The 23,793-nt window shown below is 38.7% G+C and overlaps 2 protein-coding genes across 2 annotated transcripts in view; one reads left to right on the plus strand and one right to left on the minus strand.

The window, feature by feature from the left end:
* PCMT1 (protein-L-isoaspartate (D-aspartate) O-methyltransferase) overlaps positions 1-2,628 on the plus strand; it is a 37,419-nt gene extending 34,791 nt beyond the window's left edge. Inside the window, exon 9 of the mRNA XM_085310855.1 lies at positions 390-2,628. Coding sequence (XP_085166981.1) covers positions 390-402 — 13 coding nt within the window. The 3' untranslated portion in view covers positions 403-2,628. The remainder of the gene's footprint in view (positions 1-389) is intronic.
* A 5,222-nt stretch (positions 2,629-7,850) lies between these two features.
* Positions 7,851-23,793, minus strand: part of LRP11 (LDL receptor related protein 11) — a 51,552-nt gene continuing 35,609 nt past the window's right edge. The window contains exons 3-7 of the mRNA XM_085310868.1: positions 19,918-20,059; positions 17,653-17,778; positions 16,689-16,901; positions 9,721-9,822; positions 7,851-9,444 (exon numbers count right to left, since the gene is read on the minus strand). Coding sequence (XP_085166994.1) covers positions 9,290-9,444; positions 9,721-9,822; positions 16,689-16,901; positions 17,653-17,778; positions 19,918-20,059 — 738 coding nt within the window. The 3' untranslated portion in view covers positions 7,851-9,289. The remainder of the gene's footprint in view (positions 9,445-9,720; positions 9,823-16,688; positions 16,902-17,652; positions 17,779-19,917; positions 20,060-23,793) is intronic.

A 23,793-nucleotide genomic window follows, 5' to 3' on the forward strand; every position in this document is an offset into this window, starting at 1 on the left:
GCAGGTCTTGGGAATGCTTTTTGCCAATACTCTGTCTAGTAAATTGGCCTGGTTTCTTGCCAGCACCCATGCAGCAGTGTTTGGATGGCAGGTAGCCGTGTAACTATTTTAAGCTACTGTGTTTTGGGATGTAGGGGATGTTCATTGAAGCAAATGATCCAGTCAGTGTAAGACAGAGGAGGGGGCCCATATTTCACGGTATGTCACATAATAGTATGAGATGTTATGGGATTGCTGTTGCCTTTTTGCTAAAATGCTTGGAGAGATTTCTGAAATCTTGCTGCTGTGTTTGAGCATTACATGTATTCTGATTCAGTATATATATAAAAAAAATTAATGTAAATTCCCAGGGAAGAAGAATCATAATTGCATGTGTTTTCTTTCTGCAGGGATGAATTGTAAAAGCTACATCATCTTGACCCAGACATAGTGTTACAGTGGACTGCTCATCTCCAGTTCTAAAAGCTTTTTGAAAACCAACAGCATTGCAGCTTGTTTTGGACTTTGTTATACTGTTGTTATCAGCATGGAAAAGTGTGGTGTTTGTTTGGGTTTTTTTTTTGTTTTTTTTTTTGTTTTTTGATTTTTTGGGTTTTTTTTGATGCTCAAGGCAAATCTGATAAAGAAATGGTGGAAAGTTTTATGTGGGCACTATTTCATTTAACATGCCTTTATTTTACTTTAATCTGTTCAAAGAAATGAATTTCTGCAAAACAGCAGATAAAGACCTATAGCTTRTGAACGCTAATTTTGATGAGGGTACTTGAACACTCACTTCTCTCAACTCCTGTGTCCCTTGGTAAAACTGCTTCTGTGCACCTTATGACACTATGTAAGTAATATCAGATTTTCTGTGTTCCAATGTCTGCTAGATGCTACTAAAAGGAGATGAACTTCCTTTTTAAAGCTTTTGACATGGTGTCATAGACTAGCATGTAGTAGATACAATCAGCTGCTTTATTACCTTAAAACCAGGCATTTGTATATATTACAGACATCAGAAGTGTGGCTGCTCTTATTAAACTCTGCTGTTCAAGTTGGACATAAGGAACATGYTTTTCCCTTCTAAAATAATTAAGAGTCTTGAAACTCTATTGTTTTATAGCTCACTGCTGATACAGTACACATGGATTTAACTCCATAAACATAATACAAGCTATGTCCCAATCACTGAACAGTTTATGCAGTGTTGCTTTGCCAAATAAAGTTAAAAGCAAAAAGGGGGTTGTGTGTTTGTTGTGTGGAGTATTAGGATCACTGTGTGGTAGGCTACAGAGACAGATCTCTGTATTCCAATAAAATGACTTTCTAGATTAATTCTAAATGCAAGGTGCTTTTGACAAAACTATCTGCTGTATTAACTTTCTCATTTTTCAACAAGGAAAAGTTCTGGTGTAGTTTAATTTAGAGGATGAATTCAACTTGTATAACAAGGAAAACTTGATAGGTACTGAACAATAACAAATCCTGAACACTTAAATAGAGATGTAATTGTTCAATTTTTGAAGCTGTAATGGTATAACCCTTTTTTTTGCCCCAAGTTGTGTTTTGCTGCTGTAAAATGACAACAGGAAAACAAAGAAAGTAAATTGAGCTACTTTGGGAAAGGGAGGAAGTGTGTTCTTGCTCAGTTTTGAGTAACAAGAAATTAAACTGCATGTTACAATACTCCTTTCTTTTTTAACATTAAAAAGGATTATAGCGTAAAATAACCTGCATAAAAACAACCCATAGTGATCACTGCAAAATGAATCTGACTGCTTATGGCAGAACAGCAATATCTTTGTGATAGGATTAATCACTGAAAGCGTAAAGTCAAAGGCCTCTGAACATGGAAGAGGAACATTTTAAATAACCTTCCTTTTGAAGGTCAGTCCTGTCTTATTCTTGTGTAAAAGCTATTTATCACTTTATTTAGATGTTTTGGAAGATAATACGCCACCTCCTAATTTGACTGCAGCCTGGGAGCACCTACACAAGGATCAGTCTTATAAAGGAAGTAATATATCACGTGTTCTAGAAAACACAGTTCAGAAAAACCCACTTGCGTCTGGCAAATTTTTACTAACCCACAATCAACTGTGAATCTAGTTCGTGGTGTTGAAGTGAAATATCTTAAATGATGCATGCTGACGTTCAACCTTTTGGTCACTGTTATCATTCAATTTGAGTTCATCTTTATTTGCATCTTCTCRCTAATTTAATCAGTTAAATAAAGGTAAGAGCTCAACTGTATCCAAATTCTTGTCTTTGGACACAGTGTAACAAACTAGCCTAACTCAAAGAGGTGATAAAGCTGAGACCTGATAAAGATAAAGCTGGCAACAACTTTTTTAGAGAGAACCACTTCAGGAGGTGTAAGACTTCAGGGACCAAGGCTATTGGGCTTAGTGTGCCCATTGTATAGAAGGGGTTRATGATGATCAAGTTACTGAGACAGAAAAGAGTATCCAGGAATAGCATTTAGGAACTGGAAAATGAAGACCCCTTCATAATGGATCAATGGTTCTGAGGTAAAAGCTTCTTGGAGAGAAGGACAAGTTGAAATGCAGATTTGAAGAGCTTGAATAAATGCTGTATGAACTGTCTGGATTGCTACTTTGCCAAATAAATTGAGAGGAAGCTGTATTTATGTGTCTGACTGCTTTGTTTTTGTTTTGTTTTGCCTTCACGTAACTTCTCATGTCCCAGAAGAAAGCAAACATTTATAAAAATATTACTTTACTAAATGATCTGAAATAGGTTTCCATTTTTAGTTAATTGTATTGCAGCAGATACTGAACCTAGTAATACCATGTGGAGTATGAGTGAGGTTTTATGTAACTATTTGGAGTTTCTTTTAAGTCACACCAATGTGTTTAGGGAACGGGCTGTGTTCCCTAATTGGGATGCAGTGTATTCCTACTGTAAATTGTTGATTATAGCTAGCTAAGAGTGTTTGGTCTGCCAGTTGCTGTGGTTTAAAGTTTATGTCTTTATAGGAGGTGCCATGGTGTTTGATTAGATTTTAATGATCATCTCTAAGGCAAAACAACTTGGGAGAACTTGCTAGACAACATCTAGTTGCTTCCAGGGATCACACAGTAGAAAGCCTCCAGAGTTTGAGCAGAAGAGCCAACAGCACGCGTGTGTCTTGAAATCCACAGTCCTGAGTGCTGGGCAGAGAAGAGCGATTTGGTGTAGTGTATGGATGTTTGCTGTTTGTTTAGGTATTGGGAATTTCCTGTTTGGTTACTGCTTCCACTCAAATGGAAGGGAGTAGAGACCATTACGTGATTTATTTGAAGGGAAACTAATGCACAGGGAGGTGACTACGGTCACCTGGATGATTCCTGCAATTTCTTTAAAGTCAGCAAGTTTGAAATGGATGATAACACTGGGGGGGCTCTGAACAACAGGCGCCAGAGCGTCCAGCTGGCAGCGGTTCTGGCAGYGTGTGCAGTTTTCACGACAGGCTGTCAAGTTCCAGGGTTTTAGAGTGTGGAGTTGCTGTGGAATTAACCATTGGCACAAAGAGGCAAATTAGGATGTCCTGAGGAAAACTCTGAACTGATTCTGTCATTCCTGCTACAAAGGAGGGTGGTAACCCCTTGTTACAGCACAGTGGTGTTTCATTCCTTTTTACTCATTAATGTGCCCTAGGAGAGTCTTCTGCTGCATTTGATTTAATCATGATTCACAGAAAGAGGATGCGATTGCAGTTCCCACTTTATTTTGATATGATGCAAAGGATGAGAGAGTAAGCTAAAGATTTGTATATATGCATTTGTCTGGTTGAGTTTAGCTCATTTTTGAGGCAGAACACATTATAATGCAATAAGGTTCATAATACTTACCTTTGCACAATCCTTTTTCTTCATCCCAAATGATGTGGAAGAGGCAGTCTGGTGGAGTGAGTGGGAGGAGTCCTGGCTCAGAAAAAAAAGATACAGTGAGGCCACGGAAGCATATACTGCAGAACAAAAAAGGGATGGAAAGAAGACATGGAGAGGAAGTGTTGCTGAGAGGCAGGAAGTGTGCAGAGGGACACTGGAGATAGTTACTGCTGAGACACGTATGGTGGAGCTTAAGCTGCCTATTAAAAACTGTTTGAAAACTTCAGGACGGAAAAAATAAAGAAAAATGCTATGTCTTATTACACCAAAATGAAAACTTGAATGATATAGCCCTCTGCCTTTTTACCAAAAATCTCTGCTTTAGCAGAAACTTATTAGATGTGTAAAGACTGATAAAAGTTTCTTTGTGATCTTACTTTGATCATTTCTTTGTAGTCCCACCATTTTCACCATGTGCTTCTGAGGAACTGACCTGTTACACGTTCTTGAAATGCTCCCTGGAGTTAYGGAGAAGCTGAAGTCCTATTTTCAGCCACGATTAGGCATACGTTTGCATCTTCTGTTTCTTTACTATGAACATGTGAAATGYGTTGTTTACCATGTTCTGCCACATTCTTTTTTGCTCTAATGGAGAAAGAGCACTTGAGGTTAATCAATAAATTCTGTTTCAGATATCTTGTGGTCTAAGAGGCCACCCTTAAAGGCCTCTGGTTGTGGAGACCAGTGATTCAGAGCGTCTGTTTAGGCTATTGCTCTGGGGAAGCCTGTCTCCTCTGGCTGTAGAGGCAGCCTAAGGAAAGTACTCTCTTGTGCATAAAATGAGCCTTCGGGTATACTTTCTCTATAGTCCCTGCTTCCTGTTGTTCTGCCTTCTTTCAAGTTCTTTGCAGTCCTGCACTCATTCAAGATTTCTGCTCCCTTTATGTTGTTCAGTCATCTGATTTAAAGTTAAACATCTTAAATGTGTCTCTTCCATGCATCAGGAACTGGTAGTTGTGAAGAAATTGTATTAAACTGTCTTGCTTTGTCCTGATCAAAACAGGATTATAAATTCCTGTTGGCTTAGAAGCTGATGACATCCTTACAAACTCTGATGCACAATTTTTCATAGTACTGAGCCTGCCTTACTTATTCAGTTTTTCAGCCTGTTCAAAATACTTTTCATTGACTTGTGAGTGATTTATAGCTGTCAGCTATGAGCCTTACAGATGYAAAACTAGAATTCTAACAGATATCTTAAAAAAAATTCTCTGAACGGACTTTTTGTGGTGATTCAGTTCTTCTAGACTTTTCATTTGTTTCACACTGAATTTCAGTGTAGCTGTTCAACAAATGTTTCTGTTGCATTACCAATGTTGTATTTGTAGCCTTATTTTCTCACTTTCTGACCTGTTTTAAGTAATACTAGTTGAAAAAAAAAACAGCAAAAGGACTTCAACACATTTTTCCCTAAACATTCCCTGTTTACAGCACATTTCCCTTTTCTCACTCTGGTCAAGCTGATTCTTCATGGGCTCTTTTTTTTCATACTGATCATCATGTGTTTATTGCCTCTGTCTGGTCCTTAGGTCCGTCAGCTCCCTTTGATTCTTTTTTTTTTCTCTCCCCCCCCCCTTCACTTTTACTCTTTTAGCTTTTGCCTCTAGATGCCTAAAAGTCCCAGTTCCTGCTGCTGGCAGAGCAGCAAGCTTAGACTTTTGTGACGCATGACTGTAAATTCTGCTGAGGCTTATTCGAAAGGCTTCCTCTTTGTTGGGGTGGCGTGTTTGTGTTGCTATTGGTTCGTGCCTCTGACTCACGCTACCGAGTTTTGGATTGAAACCTTTTTGCTTTATCTAGGATTTAAAAAAGCAAATGGAGCATCACACTGACCTATTTCAGCCTTTTTGTTTTGCAAATGCGTTTTTGGAACTGCTGCGGCCATAGCCCTGCAGTGCTGTGGAAAGACTACAGCGGGGTGATGTTMAGGCTAAGATCCCCTGCAAAACTAAGCAGCATGCAACCTGCACTGTGGAAAAAACTCTGTTTCCGAATTATGGGTAAAACTCAGGTCAATGTTGTGTTTGTTATTTTAAAATAAATTGTACAAAGGTGTTCTGAAAGGCAAAGCAATGTAAAATAMAAAAAGCCTCCTAACTGAACTATATATTGTAACCAATACTAAAATACATATTCACAGAATAAATTATGACTTTCCTTAATACACAGAGTAGTAATATCCCCAGCTATATGCCATCAAAGCAACTCGTATTCCCTGTATATCTGTCTAAATGATACTGGCAATAAAAATAGCTGGACTGGGCATATTCCCAGGCCACTTCATAAAATGCTAATTATAGGGACATTTATCTTTCTCTCTTTATATATATTTTTAAAAAAATCAGTGTTTGGGACAGGAAAAACAGAGTTGACAGACCTCAAGTAGTTACGAATTTCACACAGAATATCCAGGTATTGCTGTAATAAAATTAACACTGTATAAAGCTCTCTAGCTCCTAAAGTTTGCATGAGAAGCCATGAAAACAGTTAACATGATAACTGTAAGCTTTGCGTGCTCCTTTTTGTGATCGAAGAAAAAGACCCAGCAGGAGGCGATGGCTGGAGCAGCCTGAAGAGAAGGGGTCAGTACCTCGGGCGCTTCAGCAAGGGTGTCTTGGCACAGCTTTCTCTACTACTGCTCAGCATGCTCAGGCTCATTAGTTCAGTTTCACTCCTTTAAAGTCAAACAGCATGTAGAAAGCAAATAGTATTGAGACCAGTGTGCATTAATTCCATGAGCTGCCAAGTGAGTCTGTTATTTTGCTAATTTTGTCTTCTTGTTCTTAATCTAATCAAAGATGCCTCTTTGGTTAAGGTGTGAACTCTTTCATTTCAGTCCAGCTGTGGAGCTGGAGAAGTTCAGGCCTTAGGTTGGTGTCCTTTGTAGTCGTTTCACCTCCTAAAAAGAACCGTCTCTTGGAAGAAACTGGAAGCTGTAACACAGTGATGGCCACTTGCCTGTCCTACACTTGCTGTCTGCTTTGGCTGAAGCTCTACCTGGAACGCTGCGCTGCAAGAGGTGTTTATTCTTGGCCGTCATATGCAAAATCCATGAAGGTTAATTCCTCTAACACCAGCACTGCGACAAAGCCTGTTGTCAGGCAAAGCTACTGGAAAGCTGAGTGGCTTCTCTCACTACAGCTGTACTTGCTGGCTTGTGCTCTGTCTCTCTGCCTTGCATGCACTGTGTGAGCTGGCTGTTGTCCTTCCTGGAGAAACAAAAATAAACCTTTTGTTTTCCTGCTGGTTACCYTGTGGAGTTGGAGATTTTGGTAATGGAGCAGCACAGACACAGTGAGAAAAWAAACTACATTTTTTTCCTGCTAGGTGAGGGTGGCAAAGAAGGATTAGATGTTTAATTAAAAACCCAAACAAGGCAAGTCAACAATTTTTCAGTAATAGGAAAAAATGCACCAACCAGATGGCCAGTACTCCCTCCTAGACAGCTGTGTTTATAAGGTAGTCTCTTGGGTCTTGCACTCTTTGCCATGTCTGCTGTAGGCTGTGATGGAAAAAAGGCTGTGCTCTTAAGTTATAAATGGCCAGTACGAGCAGAAAGTCTCCTGGGCCCAGCRTATGCTGAAGTATGAACTAGACTTGGCCTAATGTGGCAGGAGGGCTYTGGCCCACTGCCTTGGGCAAGCAGCAGTGACAGCCACGTTCCCTGGCAGACTGACAGAATTAGCCCCTCTTCTGCTGTCATGCTCAGCTCAAAGTATTGCTCTTGAGAGACAGATCATGGATGGAGATGGGAGCTCCTGGCCCTATTCTCGCAATACAATAAAATGACTCAATAACACCCCCTGCCATACAAATTCCAGCTTCTTTTAAGGCTGTTTCACAGAGAAGAGAAATATACTTCTGTCTGATCTCATGCTATTTTTTTCCTACCTGTTGAGATGAATGTAACAGGTAAATTTACCTGCCAGCTGAAAATAAATGCAGTGCAAGAAATATAAGAATAAAATAGGTTTATTAGAGCTATTTTACATAAAGTAATCAAGACCGAGCAAGTTTGTTTGAAGAACTATTTGTATACCATGGCAATAGTCTAGTTAACTTGAAGTTACTGAAGTACAAAAGACGACATACAAAAAGATGCATGCCTCATCCACCTTTTTTTTTTTTTTTTTTTTTAACTGGGACCCTTGATGAATGTGACATCCTTGGACAGTCAAACAAGATAGACAGCACGGTGTGTATATATATATGTATATATAACATGTACTGTACATATTTTAACTGTTAACACGTCTGAAGTTCACTCACGTATATCAATTACTTGCTACAATTCTATGAAAATTTTACTGGGGTGTGGGGGGGGCAAGTTGCTGAAACATCCAGGCTTTGGAGGGAACTAAGGGTAAACCAGTATGAATCCTAAACTCCTGGGGAAAGCAGGACAGGGCTTTAACTGCACTGCACGGAGCGYGTAATCCTGAGTACCCAACCTGTGGTGGCAGGTCAGGTCGCGCTGACTGCATCAATTTGGCTAGTGCTAACTTCATTCTTTTTATCTCCAACAGACCAAAGCTGCTACCAAGGTTTGGCCAGTCCCTAAGACAAAAGGCACTGCCTGCTGCTCCTCCACAATGTGGAGTGTGTTGAGCTATGGATGGAAAAAGCTGAACAAGCCATGAGCTCTGGGACAGACATAGCTCTAGAATCAGACATAACTGTTGTCAACACTGGGTAAGTCCTCAGCACTGGGTAAGTCCAAACCCATCTTCTGAGTACTTGTGTTTTTCATTTTGGCATTTAGTATGTGTGACTGTTAGCTGCACAGATGTTTAAAATTTGAATGAAAAAAGGAGGTTTGTTTTATTTCTTACATTTCAAATTCTGTTACAAAAGCTGGTGCTTAAGTAATGATTGCTTTTAATTAAAAAAGCAAAACAAAACCCKTTAATGAAAATATTCCCAGTGTATCACGTGGAACTGACACAAATCAGTCTTTGCTGGACAGTAAAGTAACACATTGCTCTAGAGTGTTGTTGTGCACAGAGCAGAGCACAGGGGAGGCAGCACGGAGAGGAGCAAGGCAAGGGGCCGATGGGCTTCCCTCTGCAGCTCTGCCAGTGCAACTTGGTGCTGATGGGCCTGGCTGCTTCACCCTTCAAGCCCTTGGGCATGTGCTGTGGTTGCCAGGGCCCCAGCCTCCGTGGGGTTTGCTCAGGTGCTCCCCGTCTAAGGAGGTTTCTTCACCTTGCAGTGTCTGCTACACAGTCAACTGGAGCCTGAACAGCACTTATTTTCTGACCATGCGTGTATCACCAAAGGGGAAGAACATGTTTCTTATCTTGTAGGCTTCTTCTAAATTTGAAACTTAACTAAAGATTTTGGTCCTTTTTTTGGAGGCAGAGGTTTATGGATACAGAAGAAAAGGAAGAAAATAAGCAAACTAAATCCAATTTTCAGAGATACATCCCATTGATGAGGTAATCAGACTCTTCAGATGTAATGGGTCGAGCTTTTTTAAGCTTCTGTCTCACTAAACGCAGTCTGCAAGCAACCATAAGCAGCAGTAAAGCAGTGATGGCCAAGCCTAAGGCCAAGGGTAATACAGCACCTACAAAGAGGTTAAGAAAGATTACACTTTTAATACAGTGAGAATTCAGTAGAGGAAATCTGAAAATTCTTTTAAAAAATATGGATAGTCTATCAGCTATGTGCTAATATTTGGAGCAACTGACACTGGGAAAATATACTGTATGATCATATGTGTAAAGAATGGTTCAGAATACAGAAGTACATTCTTTCATTCTTGACTATAATATCTAGGCCTATAATGCCTTACTGAAAAACCCTAACACAATAAAAAAGAAATTCACATGGTCAGTCTTACCTGTTTCTGGGACTGGGCGACTACCTCCAAGCTGATCTCTCTTTGGCACAGTTATGCCATTTCCATGTTTATCATCTGTTCTTTTCCCTGAGGAACTGTTATCTGCATAAAGCCAAACAAGATAAATGAATACAGGAGTTTAGTCATTCAGTAAATCTTAATCATGAATTTAAATAATGTGAAAATAGTCTAAGAACTGCTGACACCTATTGAATAATTTGAAATTTTGAAGTAACATGAAATTTTAGCTAAAATGTAAATTCATTTTTGCATCACAAGCCAAAGTATATTTCAATGAAACCCAACTGGAGTCAACTTCCACTGATTAAAAGATAGATATAAATTCTATAWAAAAACTTCCATAATGGAATCTAGACCAATATGAGTTAAAACATTACTAAAGCAGTTATATATAGCTGAAATGTAGGCTACTTCAAATTATGTTGAGCTCCACTCTTTGTTTGTAAAGCAGGAAATGCATAGCTTGGCTGCCCAAATTGCCTTAATTTTGCCCTTTACCCAACACATACATGACTGAAATACTGTTTGTACCGAAGTACAAACAATATTCTTTTATACCTTCTGTTCTACACACAGCTGAAGAGGCTAGTTCACCATCTTTGAAATGGCTTCCCACCTGTTTTTTATCTACGTAAGAAGAGATAACACATACACTTCTTTTCTGCTAGGAAGTGTTCATTTTGGGTGCACAGACAACAGTAGTTTTGCTTCACAAGAGCAAAAAGTAACTTAGCTGGGACTTGCTCCTCCTACCCTATAAGAGAGACATGGAGCTACCAGAGAGAGCCCAGTGTAGGCCTGTGGAGATGATTAGGGGACTGGAGCATCTCTCCTACGAGGAAAGGTTGTGAGAGCTGGGCCTGTTTAGCCTGGAGAAGAGAAGGCTGAGAGGAGACCTTACCAATGCATAGAAATATCTGAAGGGAGRGTGTCAAGAGAATGGGGCCAGACTCTTTTCAGTGGTGCCCAGCACCAGGGCAAGAGACAAYGGCACAAACCATAACACAGGRAGTTCCACCCRATTAGGAGGAAAAGATTCTTTACTGTGAGGGTGGCAGAGCCCTGGAACAGGTTGCCCAGAGAGGTTGTGGAGTCTCCTTCTCTGGAGATATTCAAGTATCTCCAGAGATATCTGGAGATACTATATCCGCCTGAACGTAGTYCTGTCAAACATTCTCTAGGTGACCCTTCTTGAGCAGGGGGGTTGGACTAGATGATTTCCAGAGGTCCCTTCGAACCTCAAACATTCTGTGTTTCTGTCATACCATTGCACTAAAGTTCTATGCCAACAGCTTTGGAACTACTTAATACAATAATGACAGCTTAATCCAGCAACAACCTCACAAAAATCAGAAATATGCCTGTTTTAAGTATAATGACTATTTTTTTTAGTGATAACGTAACTATTGTAAGGCACTTTGGCTATGAAGTGTCCTCAGAACTGTAACAATGCCCATGGAAATATATTATGCTACTGTATCAGTAAAATATGAATGTGAAACATTGTAATCAGAATTTCACTTAATGGTGGATGTTAAAAGGAAGTGTTTAAGCTTGGAACATACACCACATCCACCTCCTACCCACCAAGAATAGCTCTGAAGCACTGCAGAAAGCTGGTGAGCCAGTGGAAGCAGCAAATACTCGTGCCTTTTAATTGATGCTTAAATTGTTTCATTGGTATTGGTGTGATGTTAGTACTAATGTCCCCTCTCTAAGTTACAACGCAGCCTCCCAGGCTCTGGGTTTATTGGCCTGTCATTATGGTTAAAAGTGCATAAACACTAACTTTACATGCCATGAAATGCCTTAGAAACAAGTTACAGTCCTCGCCATTTACACTAGCAGTGCTCTAAGTTGTTCTAGCATGTAAAAGGGCCTTAAGGGTAAATTACACTGGCTTTAAGGTACTTTTATAGTATCAGAGCTGCACATAATAATTTGAATGTAACAGAGACCTAAGCCAGCAGCTGCTTTTTGTTTCTGTTTTCTCTAAATAAAATTAAATAAGTATTTTCCTTAATTCTGGAAATACCCAGAAGACACCAGCTCATCTTAGAGCGTTCCAGCCTGCTTGACAAAACTAGGTCTGAATGCCTGGTTTATGAATTTTTTTGCCAACTGAATAAAGGGAGTATTTAAGTCAACTGCTTGTAAAGACATTTAGCAAATATATCTGAATGTATAGGGAAGTCTAGTGGAGAAAAAATTTAGAAGGATGGTAGAATAACAGAATCCTTTCAAGAAAGTTTGTAGGGTTTTGTTAGGATTTGCAGCTATTCCTACAGAGTAGAGAGTCTATCTTGTCTGTTATCAACTGGAAAAAAAAATATCCCAAAGAGGTTTTGGATCCTGACATGGTGAATGTCTACATCTCTTTCACAACACATGAACAGTAAGAGGGTTTTCCTCTGAAACAAATCCAGTCGCCTTGAAATTTGCACAGAGCTTCCAACAGACTTGAAATTCATCTTCCTGGTGCTACTTTGAGTCAGAGTCCTAAACTAACATGTGAGATTTTGTCAAATAATTCTAGAGAGTTGGAGAAAGGAGGATTTTGCCCTGAAGTGTTACAACTTTTATATATTTGGTCTTCTTGCCTGCCTAGTAGTATTGTTAACACTATTAAGCTAAAGCATCTTTTGTGGGTTTTGTTTTGTTTTTACTTTCTCTTCATTTTCTAGTCTGTGTCTAGGAAATTGCAGTGTAATTTAGGGTAACTAGAAAGGACTATGCAGACCTAAGTTATGGATACTGCTATTGATGCCTCTGCAGCAAAAACATGACTAAGGCCTGGGCACTCAGTCAAATGTTGTAATTCCATCCCTGAACAGTACTGCAGAACAGCTGGTGTAGGCAGCCTGGAGAGAGGCAGAGATCCTATGCCAGGGGAATGCAAAGCTGTTATGGTGATTTATACACTTGCATTTGCTGTGCAGGGGAGTGAAAAATCTTCAGGCTGCTTATGGATTCAACCTGTCTACATGACCATGGTTGCTAGAATAACTATTGCTTCTTAGAAACCAGTCCATTACTCCAGTGTGCTTTGCTGCAACAGTATTTTTGATATATTCAAGTGCAGCAATGCCAGAATGTACAGCTGGGTTTGAGAGCCTCCCTGGAAGGAAATCTGGGACACTTTGGAGGCAGCCATGCAGAAATGCTGTGCTGGCCTTTTGGAGGAGATGCAGTCTGGGTTACCTCACTCTGGAGATGTGCCTGCGAAGGGAAAGGAGTCCTTTATTGACATCAATTCCTTTTCCTGCATCTACTCCCACCTACTACAGAAAGATTTGGCCTTCTAACTTGGACTAAAATAAATCATGAGACTGTTACAGAAGGCTCAATGCACTGTGTGCCATGGTAATCTCTAAGTTGGATGTGGCCTTCCTCTACATTCGCAGTGCCATAGAGGAACCCCACTGCAAATGGAGAACAGACTCACCCACTGTCAACATTGAATGACTTTTTTTATTAGTAGTATTTATTGTTAATAGATCCCGTTTTAGGTGAGGGAGAGGTTGCAAACATTGCTACTTATCTTGGATTTGTGTATTACTCCATTTCATGCTTAAATGTAAATCCTCAAAAAGCTTGTGCCAAATCAGAGCCAAAACAGGGGGGCTACTATAGCAGAGAACGCAGGTTATGGGAAATTGGGAGAGAAGGTGTTCCTCATATGCAGAGAACTTGCATTCCTGTCGGGAAGAACAACCAATTCTCCAACAGCTTAAAACATTACAGTTCATGGTCCTTTTAAAAACGAGAAAAGATAAATATGGTGGTCCCTGGCAGAAAGATCCCTTTACTGAGTATCTTCATTCTCAGAGATGAAGGTTACTATGAGAAGTTAAGTAGCAGAAGGGTACTGTCTTTAGTGKTATTGTAACCACCACTGTAATACAGGCAAATGTGAGAACAAAGCAAAGCAATTCTCTCGTGAAACCTCTTGGTGAAAGCTTCTATTCTTGAAAAGTCAGCTGAAAACTCCTGGATCAAGCATCATGTCTGATCACCACCTAGAATGTGCCACATGCTGTCTCCAGTAGTAAATTACTCTTAAATTAACATCTTCACTTGTTCTGCCTTGAAGTCACAGTATCTACTAAGACTGTCATGTTTCCCATCCTTGCTTTTATTTCCATGCTTGGAAAGTCGGCTTTAAGCTAAAAACCAATGTTATTGTATTGTGACTATGAGGTGCACAGGTGTTGCCTCGCCACTAGCAGAGGATGCGACACACTGTCTCAGCAAGAGGGTATATTCTAGAACAGCGTTTCTGCCAGTGAATTTGCTGAACTTTTGAGGTGTCTGGGATGATTGCTGTTCCATACTTACCTCTCTTTAGAATTCTTCTAGCAATTATTGCCCTTTCTGATTACTTTCTAAACGGACTACTTAGAGCTGCCCCAGTCTTTCTGTCCCTCCTAACGAAGTTATTCTCTTTTAAGCAATAGGTCAAGTAAGGCAACAAAGTGAGGCTACACAAAGACTGTGCATATGAGCACAGTAACTGTATTTACTTTCAGTAATCACAGGAAAAAACCACATATATATGCTTGAAGGAGGGACAAGCAGACAGGATGTCCAAGGAAGTATTCTCACTGCTACGTCACCGAGTTTTGTCCTCTATTTTCTCTGCCTTTCATTACTCTAAACCAAGGGGATTGCCTGAGCAGGGAGGTGGTGAATCCCTGAGAGCAGCCTAGACACTTCCTGCAAGTCTGAAGCACTTCTATGGTGAAGAATCCAGCTTTCCCTCTGGGCCAGTGTTCTAGCATAAAACATGCACACGTGCACACAGCAACTGTCTGCATTTTTGTGGAGCCTTGTTAATAGCTTTGGTTTGTAATCTCCTTGACAGGACTGTGACTGAGGGAAGCCTAATTTAATGAATCTGGGTGGATTTTTAGGAATGAGTTGGATGTCTGTCTGCTCTACTCTGTAGAGATTGCAATGCTTGCCAGTGGGCCAGGACCAGATGCTTTCTTGGGAATCATTAATGCATGCAACCCTGATGGAGTTTAAGTGCCTCCATGAGAAGATATCAACTCAGAAAAGATTTTGGCAGTTACCCATTGGACTTGGATACTGAACATTCAGGTCCCACTGCCTGCAACCCCTTTGAAACTGATCCATAAACTATTTAAAAATGCACTGAGATGTTTGCCACTTGCCATTTTTTGGTTAAAAGTAGTGGGCCACTGAGTTAGTGAGCTACTACTCTACAAGGAAATCCTTAAGTATAATTTAACTGAGATTAAATTATGACTAAGCCTTGTCAATAGAGCAACATTGAAAAGAAGAATCAAAGTGAGACATGGTCAGCTGGAAGTCTTGCCTGTTCAAAATTAAAAAGTTTACAATGGCTTCTGATATTACATTAATCATTGAGGCCCCATCATAATTTTTTTGTTTTATAATAATTTTACTTTTTTTCTTCTATTGTCTGCTGCTGTGCAAAAGGCTACCTTGACAGAGAAAATTGTCCAAGTAACTCACTGCAAAGGGTGAACACTGAAAGTGACTATGCAAAGTGCCACTCTTTTGCATTCACTTTCAATCATAGTCTTAGATTATAGGTTGCCAAATTTTTAWGCTGGTGACCTTAATTTTGGTTTTACTTTCAGAATCACCAACCCAACATTTTTTTTAAAAAAAAACTACTTACCAGCTGAATTTCCATGGTGTTAACCATGCTCTTGGATAGATTTAATCATTAGTTTGGGTAGTGCCATAGCAAGTGTTGCTCAGTACTATGAAAGCCGAAAGGATTCTAGGTAGACTTAAGAATTTTAAGTCATCTCAATAGGGAACATTGAGTTCACTTGCAATGCCAGAAAAGAGGAAACATGTGAAAGGTAATTTTACCACAAATTTCTAGACATTCACTGAAGCAGTCAAATTCTTGGAGAATATTGTTTCCATTCCCCTTGCAGCTACCATACGTGAAATGTAAGGTAGTGCCTGATGAACCACTGAAGTACACAGAGGAAGTGCCTCTTAAAATGGCCAGCAGCAGAGGGCAATAAGCACTGCTCTGTTGCAACAAGAAAATAAAACTGTGCTTGTAATTAGCTGCATCTCCAGCTGTAAGAATCAGTCTAAATCCTGAAGAAATGAAAGTGGGAGGTCTTGCATTCATTTAAAAAAGGTTCTGTACACACTGCTTTAATTTCATTCATGTGTCATTTCAGTTCATTTAGATCACCAGCATGGGAACCACCTGTTTTGACTGCCTTGAGATGTGCCAGCTTCATTCTAGCTTCCGGACTTTTCAGACAATGTTTGGTAATTGCTGCCTGTAAAATTACTGCACACTGACTCACAACAGGCTTGTGATCACTACAGGCCCCACTTCTAGGGATTTGGGAGATTTGTAACTAAAGAATGAGCCTTCTCTATACTGAAGAAAAATTTTTCTGGCCTGGGAAATGCAATTCAGAAAGAAGTGCCCATAAAAATTAAGATATTTGTTCACAGAAAAAACAAAAAACAAAGAAACAATTCACCAATTAGAACAAGAAGCAATACAATTATGCAATTACTTTCACCCAAGCTTTACTTTGGTATGCTCTACTGAAGGTATCCCCCTACATCTTTAAAGAGCCTTATACATCAGCTTATATAGCTGAACCTGTGGCAGAATTTGTATTTAGATCATTGCATGTTTTGTTCCTTATGCTGTACTCTATTCTTAGCTTTTCCATGTTTTAACTTTCTTTTTGCCACCTGGTAAAAACGAGACTAGACAATTATAAAGCAGTAWCTAGTTGTTATTTACCTATTACGTGCTCTTTTTGTGTTTTTTGTGGTTTCTTTTTTACATTTGCAAAATTTTACTGTTAGCAAAGCACCAAAAGACAGCTTAATTAAACTTAAGGTAAAAGACACTTTCTTCCTCAATAGAAGACAGTTCATTGAAAYCAACTCTTTTCAATTCTTACCTGGCACAAATCCACTAATTTGTTTCTTTGGTCCCTGAGAAAGCGATTGATTAGACGTGTCTACATCCAGTGAAAGAAGCGGTTGATTTCTTACAGTAGGTTTCATGGTGTTGTCTGTAGAAAAGTTTTCATATGCATTTTCAGTCAGTCCTACAGTCCTTTGCTGGGTAGTGCCAATTGCTGCATGAGTCACTGTCTTCCGGCCTGGGCTGACTGAGTTAACAGAAACAAAAACAATCATTTTTGTAAGGAATTAAATGAAATGGGGAGTGTGCAACATATGGGCCCTGAGGTAGACTAAACAAGCTCATCAGGTTCAGACATATAATGAAAMGTGAGTTTCAGTTGCGTAGCAAGTTACCAATTGCCCCAGGTCAGCCATTAGGTAAGAATACATATATGAACTCTAATGTGAAATCCAGCAGCTGAAATACTAATGAAAGAGTGGTGAGCCATCATACCAATCCATCCCGTTCCCCCCTGTTGATTCYTGTTGACTTTGTTGAGAATAGGTACATACTGAGGGCGAATAACAAAGGCTAACAGAAGAATAGTGAATCAGCTTGTTCCCCTGCTTGCTCACATTTCCAAGCRTTTCAGATTTTTGTAAGGTGCGTGACTGTTTTCAAGCGTACCTATGAGACACACTTGCAGATGAAGATAAGGTATCTAGAATCATTATGCAAATAAGGAACCGATCTTTTAAATGTTGATAACTTTAACTCAAAATCTATCTTTTGGGGACTTCGGCAGTTTTAATATGCTTTAAAAAAATGGATTTAATTTCTGAGCGCCTGCTGTATGCTGACATCAAACGTGCCTACATACTATTTCCAAAGAAAGGCTCTAGACTGAGAGCAAGGTGATTGTTCATGGAAAGAGAGAACATAGAAAGCATCATTTCCCTTTGATCGTACAGTCTACGATTACCTTCATGATCAATGTTGTTGCACAGTGCACTTACGGTTCTGGCAGAAAGTTTCATCAGATCCATCAGGGCACTGTTTCACTCCATCACAAGCAAATGTGATGTCAATGCAGCAGCCATCATCACAGATAAACTGGTAGCGAGAGCAAACCCCGACACAAGCTGTTGAAAAACAATTCTCATATTACCGAATGAGAACTCCAAAATACTCAGTCAGTAACTAAAATCTCTAGTATCAAGCAAAAGTAAAATCAGACTGTCAAGAAAAATCACACATAAAGTAGCAAGTTGAAGAAAGGCCTGACTCAGCTCTATAATGTTGTATGGACATAGAAGCTATGAATAAGAGCTGTTCCTTGCACCCTCATCACTGTTCTGCAAATCATTTTCTCTTCAGGAGCTCTCAACCTAGAGGCTATAGCACCCTGCAGTGTGCAGCACCTCTCTGCAGCACCTWAAGCTGCAGTGGTGTAAGCTGAAAGGTATTCTTTCCAGGCTTAAAAATTCCAGGACAGCCCAGAAAACAAATAGATGAGATCTCTCTGGTTTTAATTGCATTTCTCAAACAGGTAATTCATACTACACATCCTTTCTGTATTTCTGACAATATGTTATTTTATAGGCACATATATGAGCTGTATTATAGCTATGGGCTCTTTTACATCATGTTTTCTGTAACCTGCTGGAAAGACTAAAGAAAGAATGCCTATCATTTATTCATATGAGCAATACATTGACTGAAATACAGCATATGTCAGAACAGGAATGAGCATAAGATCTTATAAGCGATCCTCACTAGAAAGAACTGGATTGCTGCCTGCTTTAGTATTTAGATTCCTCTAGAAATACAGAATGTCCATGGACATTTCACAATTGCAGATACATACTCAAAGCTCTCCTGAAACCCATTTTGATCTTATAATTACTGCTTACATATGTACTATCGTCTTTCCAACAGCAATGTATTTCATTGCTTTGTAAAGCACTATCAAGTTCAGTGTTTGGTTAAGCTGGTAATGGCAAATAGATTTACATAAGCAAATCATGACCTTCAGCTGTTGTACTGCTATGCAGCATAATTTCAAAAGCTGAGCAATGCTAATGAAAGTATGGCATGAACATGTATTGCCTGTTCAAAMCCAAAAAAAACTTATACTTTGAAAATGCATCTCATTAACTTCAGCACTAATAATGGCACAGGTCCTGTGTGCACCAAGGCATCGTGCACTGGTTTAACTACAGCAGGAGCACTTAAACTGCAAATATACTTAGGGAATTAGAAAAAGAATAAAAGCAGCAAATTCTCTATTTGTTCTACCCAAAAGATGACACAGATCCCACAGCAACAAATAAATAAAACAGCAAAACTCTTAGCGTGCTTTAGCTGAATTAAACGTTAATGAATACAATTCTATCATTCATTACTGGAACACAGACATTATTAAACAAACTCATAACTTTTTTCGTAATACTAATTTATTGCCACTGGGACTGCCCTCTAATGTAGAGATAATACACTGGAGCAGAGCAAAGCTTTCACTGGTTCAGCTGAATATAGTAACATATCCAGATACACCATGCTAGTTTAACCTTTACTTTGTGCTAGAACAGCAGATCTATATTAGCAACTTGCTAATTACATGGTAATAAGAATATACCACTTATATCTATATACATGCTATTTTTTAGTTAAGAAAGAACACAAAAATGACAGCCACTGCAATGTGACTTCCTTTCTATCTTTCATGCTTTCAGCTCTCTTTCTATATGTCTCTAAAGCTCAGAGTTTAAAAAATGATGATCAGTTTCAGTTTTCACAGTAATCTAAAACTTCAACAACTGCTTAACAAACATTTAATAAAAAGCTTAAATGCATGAAAACAAGAAACCACCCCACCTTTTAGCCTACAGGTGCAGGCCAATATTACTATTAATTTGTTAGTCTCACACATTATGAATTGCTTTTAACAGGTCTTCCCTGCAGTAYGAGCCCTGCCACGTTCTAAGCACCCTGTGTGACCATACAATGGACCGTAACAATGTGCCTGACACATACGGCAGTATTTCATTTTTCCAACCCGGCATGCTTATTAGCAATACGGCGGTGAATATTTAGAAGCTTGGAAGCATTATTGCTCTAACAAAAATGTGACAATTGCTTCCTGAATTTGAAACAGCAATTCAAAACTGAAAGAGATGTCAATACACAAAGAACAAGAGAGAGATAATAATAGAGGAATGGAGAATAAGACTTCTGCCTCCACCACATCACACAGCCAATGATTTCAGTCATTTTCTCACCTACTGCAGAATGAACCATGGGAAGAACGGTCACAGAGACATTATCAGAGCTCCGCTGTCCAGCAGTGTCCATCACTGTTAGCTGGAAAATATATACACCTTCCTTAAAGTGAGACAGCTTCAGTGTTCCTGGTTGTGGTACCTGATAAAAGAAACCCAGTGAAAAAAAATCATATTAGTATAAAGGATCAGTCCATCAATTTTGTGTTCAGTGCTTTTCATACAGAAAGAATACTGCTCTTAAGTCTAGCCAAACCACTCAAGCATGTGTATCAGCCTGTCACATTTTGATCTTTTTTTGCTTTCAATATGGAAAAACAAACATGCTTAACATTTGTGTACTGTTTTTAATGGTACACTTAATTATGTGGACCTGTGGACCCTAACACTGGAAAATAAATTGAATCTATAAATTTAAGTCAAATTTTCAGTAAAGAGAAATATAATTTCAGGGAGCAGGCAGTAATATTTTAGAATATTTTGCCTTGTACTCTCTGTCCAGTTAATCTGTAGACTAATACATATCTAATGACAGAAGTGCCTTTTACAATATATTGACTTTTGATAAGGTGACTGATAGCATGGCTTTACTAATAAGACTGCCTACTTCTTTCCAGTGTGACATTTATATATGACTCGCAACTTTTACAAATTGTCTGAACTGAACTTTTCTACGCCCCTGTCCTTCATTTTCATGCTTTGCTCTGTACTGGAAACGGTGACTACAGTGACTACCCTAACCATTAGATTTTAGAAAGTCATATATATGTGTATATATATGTATATATATGTACATATATGTATAGAAACAGCTTAAATTGGATTGTATCAGAAAAGAATTAGGAAAATAACTTCTTTTATGATAATTTAAAATCAGTACCAAAATGGCATTACTAGTAAAATAATAATTTAGAACAAGTTTGTATAAAATGAGTATAACATTCGTATAAAATGCTTTTTTTTTTCACTCTCATGACAGTTTCCACTCTCAAATAACTTCAACTATATGTGAATTCAGTAACACCTACTTTAACAATTACAAAAGAAGCCACGCACAGGTTAATTGAAAGTCTAGGGCATTTTTACAAGTGAAGAGCACAGGGTTACTTTTATAGCGATGAATTACTGAAAAGTACACTGAAATCCTCTCTGAAAACCTTTAATATTAAAAACAAAATTGAATAAAGAGCTTTGGTTTTACTCTTTGAAATTTGCTTTTAATGCCTAAAAAGAACAGAAAATTTCAATAAACATGGTAATAGAGTCCTAGGGTTTTGAAGTAGGGTGTACTGATAAATTTAATTTACTCTTCCCGTAAGTTAATTTCCTAACTGAATTTCTTTCTTTTTCCATATATTCAAGTGCACTCATTTAGCTATTTGTGCTGTTCATTGCTTCCAGATGAAGAATATGACACTTTGCATTTTTATTCTTTACTGTATTACAAAGGTAAATATATTCTAAAAAGCACCCTGCTGCTGTTCACCATGGTTGCTGGGAGAGCAGACATGATTTTTAAAACTCGTAAGCCACAGAGTCCCACTTTCTTCTCAGCAAAAATCCAGAGAAACTCCACTAACTTCAGAATACGCCATTCCTCTTGAGGACCTCTGTGCTTTCCTTTCTATCTCCATTCTGCCCTGAACAATGCCTCACTGTACCTGCTTTGTTCTAAACTTTGGCTCTGTTCTAAACTTTGGCTCAAACTAGACAGTAAATTTCCAGGTAATCATCATAAAAAAAMCCCAGTCCTCCAAAACTGTCACAGCACTTTGCAGCTAGAGAGCATAGAGAGCAATCTAACAAGCACATTATCCCTCTGCTAATTAATCACAACAGAAAAAAAATATTTCTACTGGCTTCCTTCTACAATATCATAAGATCTCTTTAAGCAGTCCTTTCCCCTCCTGTGCCTTCTATTTATTCTTCCGTACTTAAGTGCAAGGCAACAGCTGCCTTTTACCTTTTTTAAACACACAGCCTCATTATCCCTGGTTGCTATGGATTCATGTATATTTTTCTAAGAATAGATTACAAGAAATTCAGTAACTTCAGGATACCAACTAAATCACCAAATATTTGTATGAATAATCACAGTTATTAATTCAACATTAAAAATTAAATTATTGTGGTATAAATTCAGTGGGAGAAATTCCTGCTCATTTGAAGACAATGGAAAAGCAGCTATTTAAGCTGAAACCTGTGTCAGAATTTATYTCAGTTATCAAATATAAAGAAATCAACAAGATTAATGTGAGTTTTGCAGGTTTAAATAAACATGAGCCCAGTCTCTATTTTACAGAGCAAATTTAAGTTAAAGTAAAAACATGAACTTTAAAATTTTTAGTTAACTTTTTAACTTTTAATTTGTGTATTCCATTTGTAGGTATATTACTCCATCACATATTAATTTCAAAAGAAATGCAGTGGTGCTGCAAAAAGTCAGATTAACAACTCAAGATAATAAAATTTTCCTTTTATCCAAATGATATCTAGCAACTACTCAAGCTTGATTCAGGTCTTTTCTATGTATTATGCTGTTTGTACTTCTCATGAATGCCTTCTGGCCTTTTAATTTTCAAGCTAATAATATAATAAATGATGATAAACATTTATCATCACACTGTGTCTTTGACAGACCATGACATGACAGACTCAAATCATGATACAGCATGAAGTAATTCAGAATTGGCTGAATATGGTAACCCTTCCAAAGATATAGACCTTGCAGTAGAAGATAAGACTTTTAAAAGTATGCAGCACTGGCCTAACTAATGCTTCTGAATACCCCTGCTGTGTTTTCTTCAAGGAGTATGGTTACAAAAAATCACTTGGGCATAAATTTCAGTAACTGCTCCCAAGAGAAATCCATCTGTCTTCTTAAGGTTCATCCAGCAGACTGGTTCCTAACTGTGCCATGGTGATGTTCAATAATCACACATTACTTACATTGCCCTGCAGGAGATTAAGAAATAACCAATTGCTCAGTAGGTTTTTTCATCTCTTGGATGACAATTTCAGGTTTCAATGCATTTAGCCAGCCCTTTGTGTTAGGTGAGGCTCTGGTTTGTTTCAGTTTTCCAGATCTTGAGTAACTTTGCTGATATGGTTAGTTTATCCAACTTGTCTTTGATGTAACTGAGCTGAACAGATATGAGTGGCAACTGTCAAGTACTGCTTGTGGTGGCACAGGCACATATGGCTTCCTGGGTTTGGGACTGTTCCTGTTCCCGTTGCTGATGCTGTGCTGTGTAAACTCTTCCTATCTAGGGGAAGCATCTCTGCAACAGTAAGGACTAGAGTCTACCCCCTCTCCCCTTTGACATGTCCTTCCTGCTCTAGGTGGAATCCCCAGTGTGCTTTCAATATTGTAGGCTATAACAGACTGTGAGAAGACTCAGCGGGTTTGAAAAATTTTTCCTTTCCCTTTCTGCTGCTCCTATAGCATCCACAAAGGAAGAGTAGGGTGGAGAATCTCTCTTGATGGTTATTTTGATAAAATGATGAAAAAGGTTAAAACTCAATTGTTGTGGAAATGGTACAGATACAATAAAATACTACTTCAATATGTCTTGTGAGGTCTACATCAGAAATTTCTTTGCAGTTTCTCCATAAGCACTGACAAAAAAATGAAGGTGAAAATACTGTATTATTTTTAGTAACTGACTTACTGAGATTTCTCTGGCCTGGATCATAGAAAATAAAAAGCAGTTACAGTGAGCACAAAAAATGCCTAAAGAGAGCAGAGCTGAAATACAATAGAATATAGACATCTACTTATTTGACATGGGCTGTTTCATGCCACCCTGAACACAGGTGAACTGTGTAAACCACATGAAATAAAGGCTCAAGTTGTATATTCATCCTAMATTTGGT

The sequence above is a fragment of the Rhea americana genome, unplaced genomic scaffold (genome assembly GCF_003343005.1).
Source record: "Rhea americana isolate MKP2758 unplaced genomic scaffold, rheAme1 scaffold_108, whole genome shotgun sequence".
NCBI lineage: Eukaryota > Metazoa > Chordata > Aves > Rheiformes > Rheidae > Rhea > Rhea americana.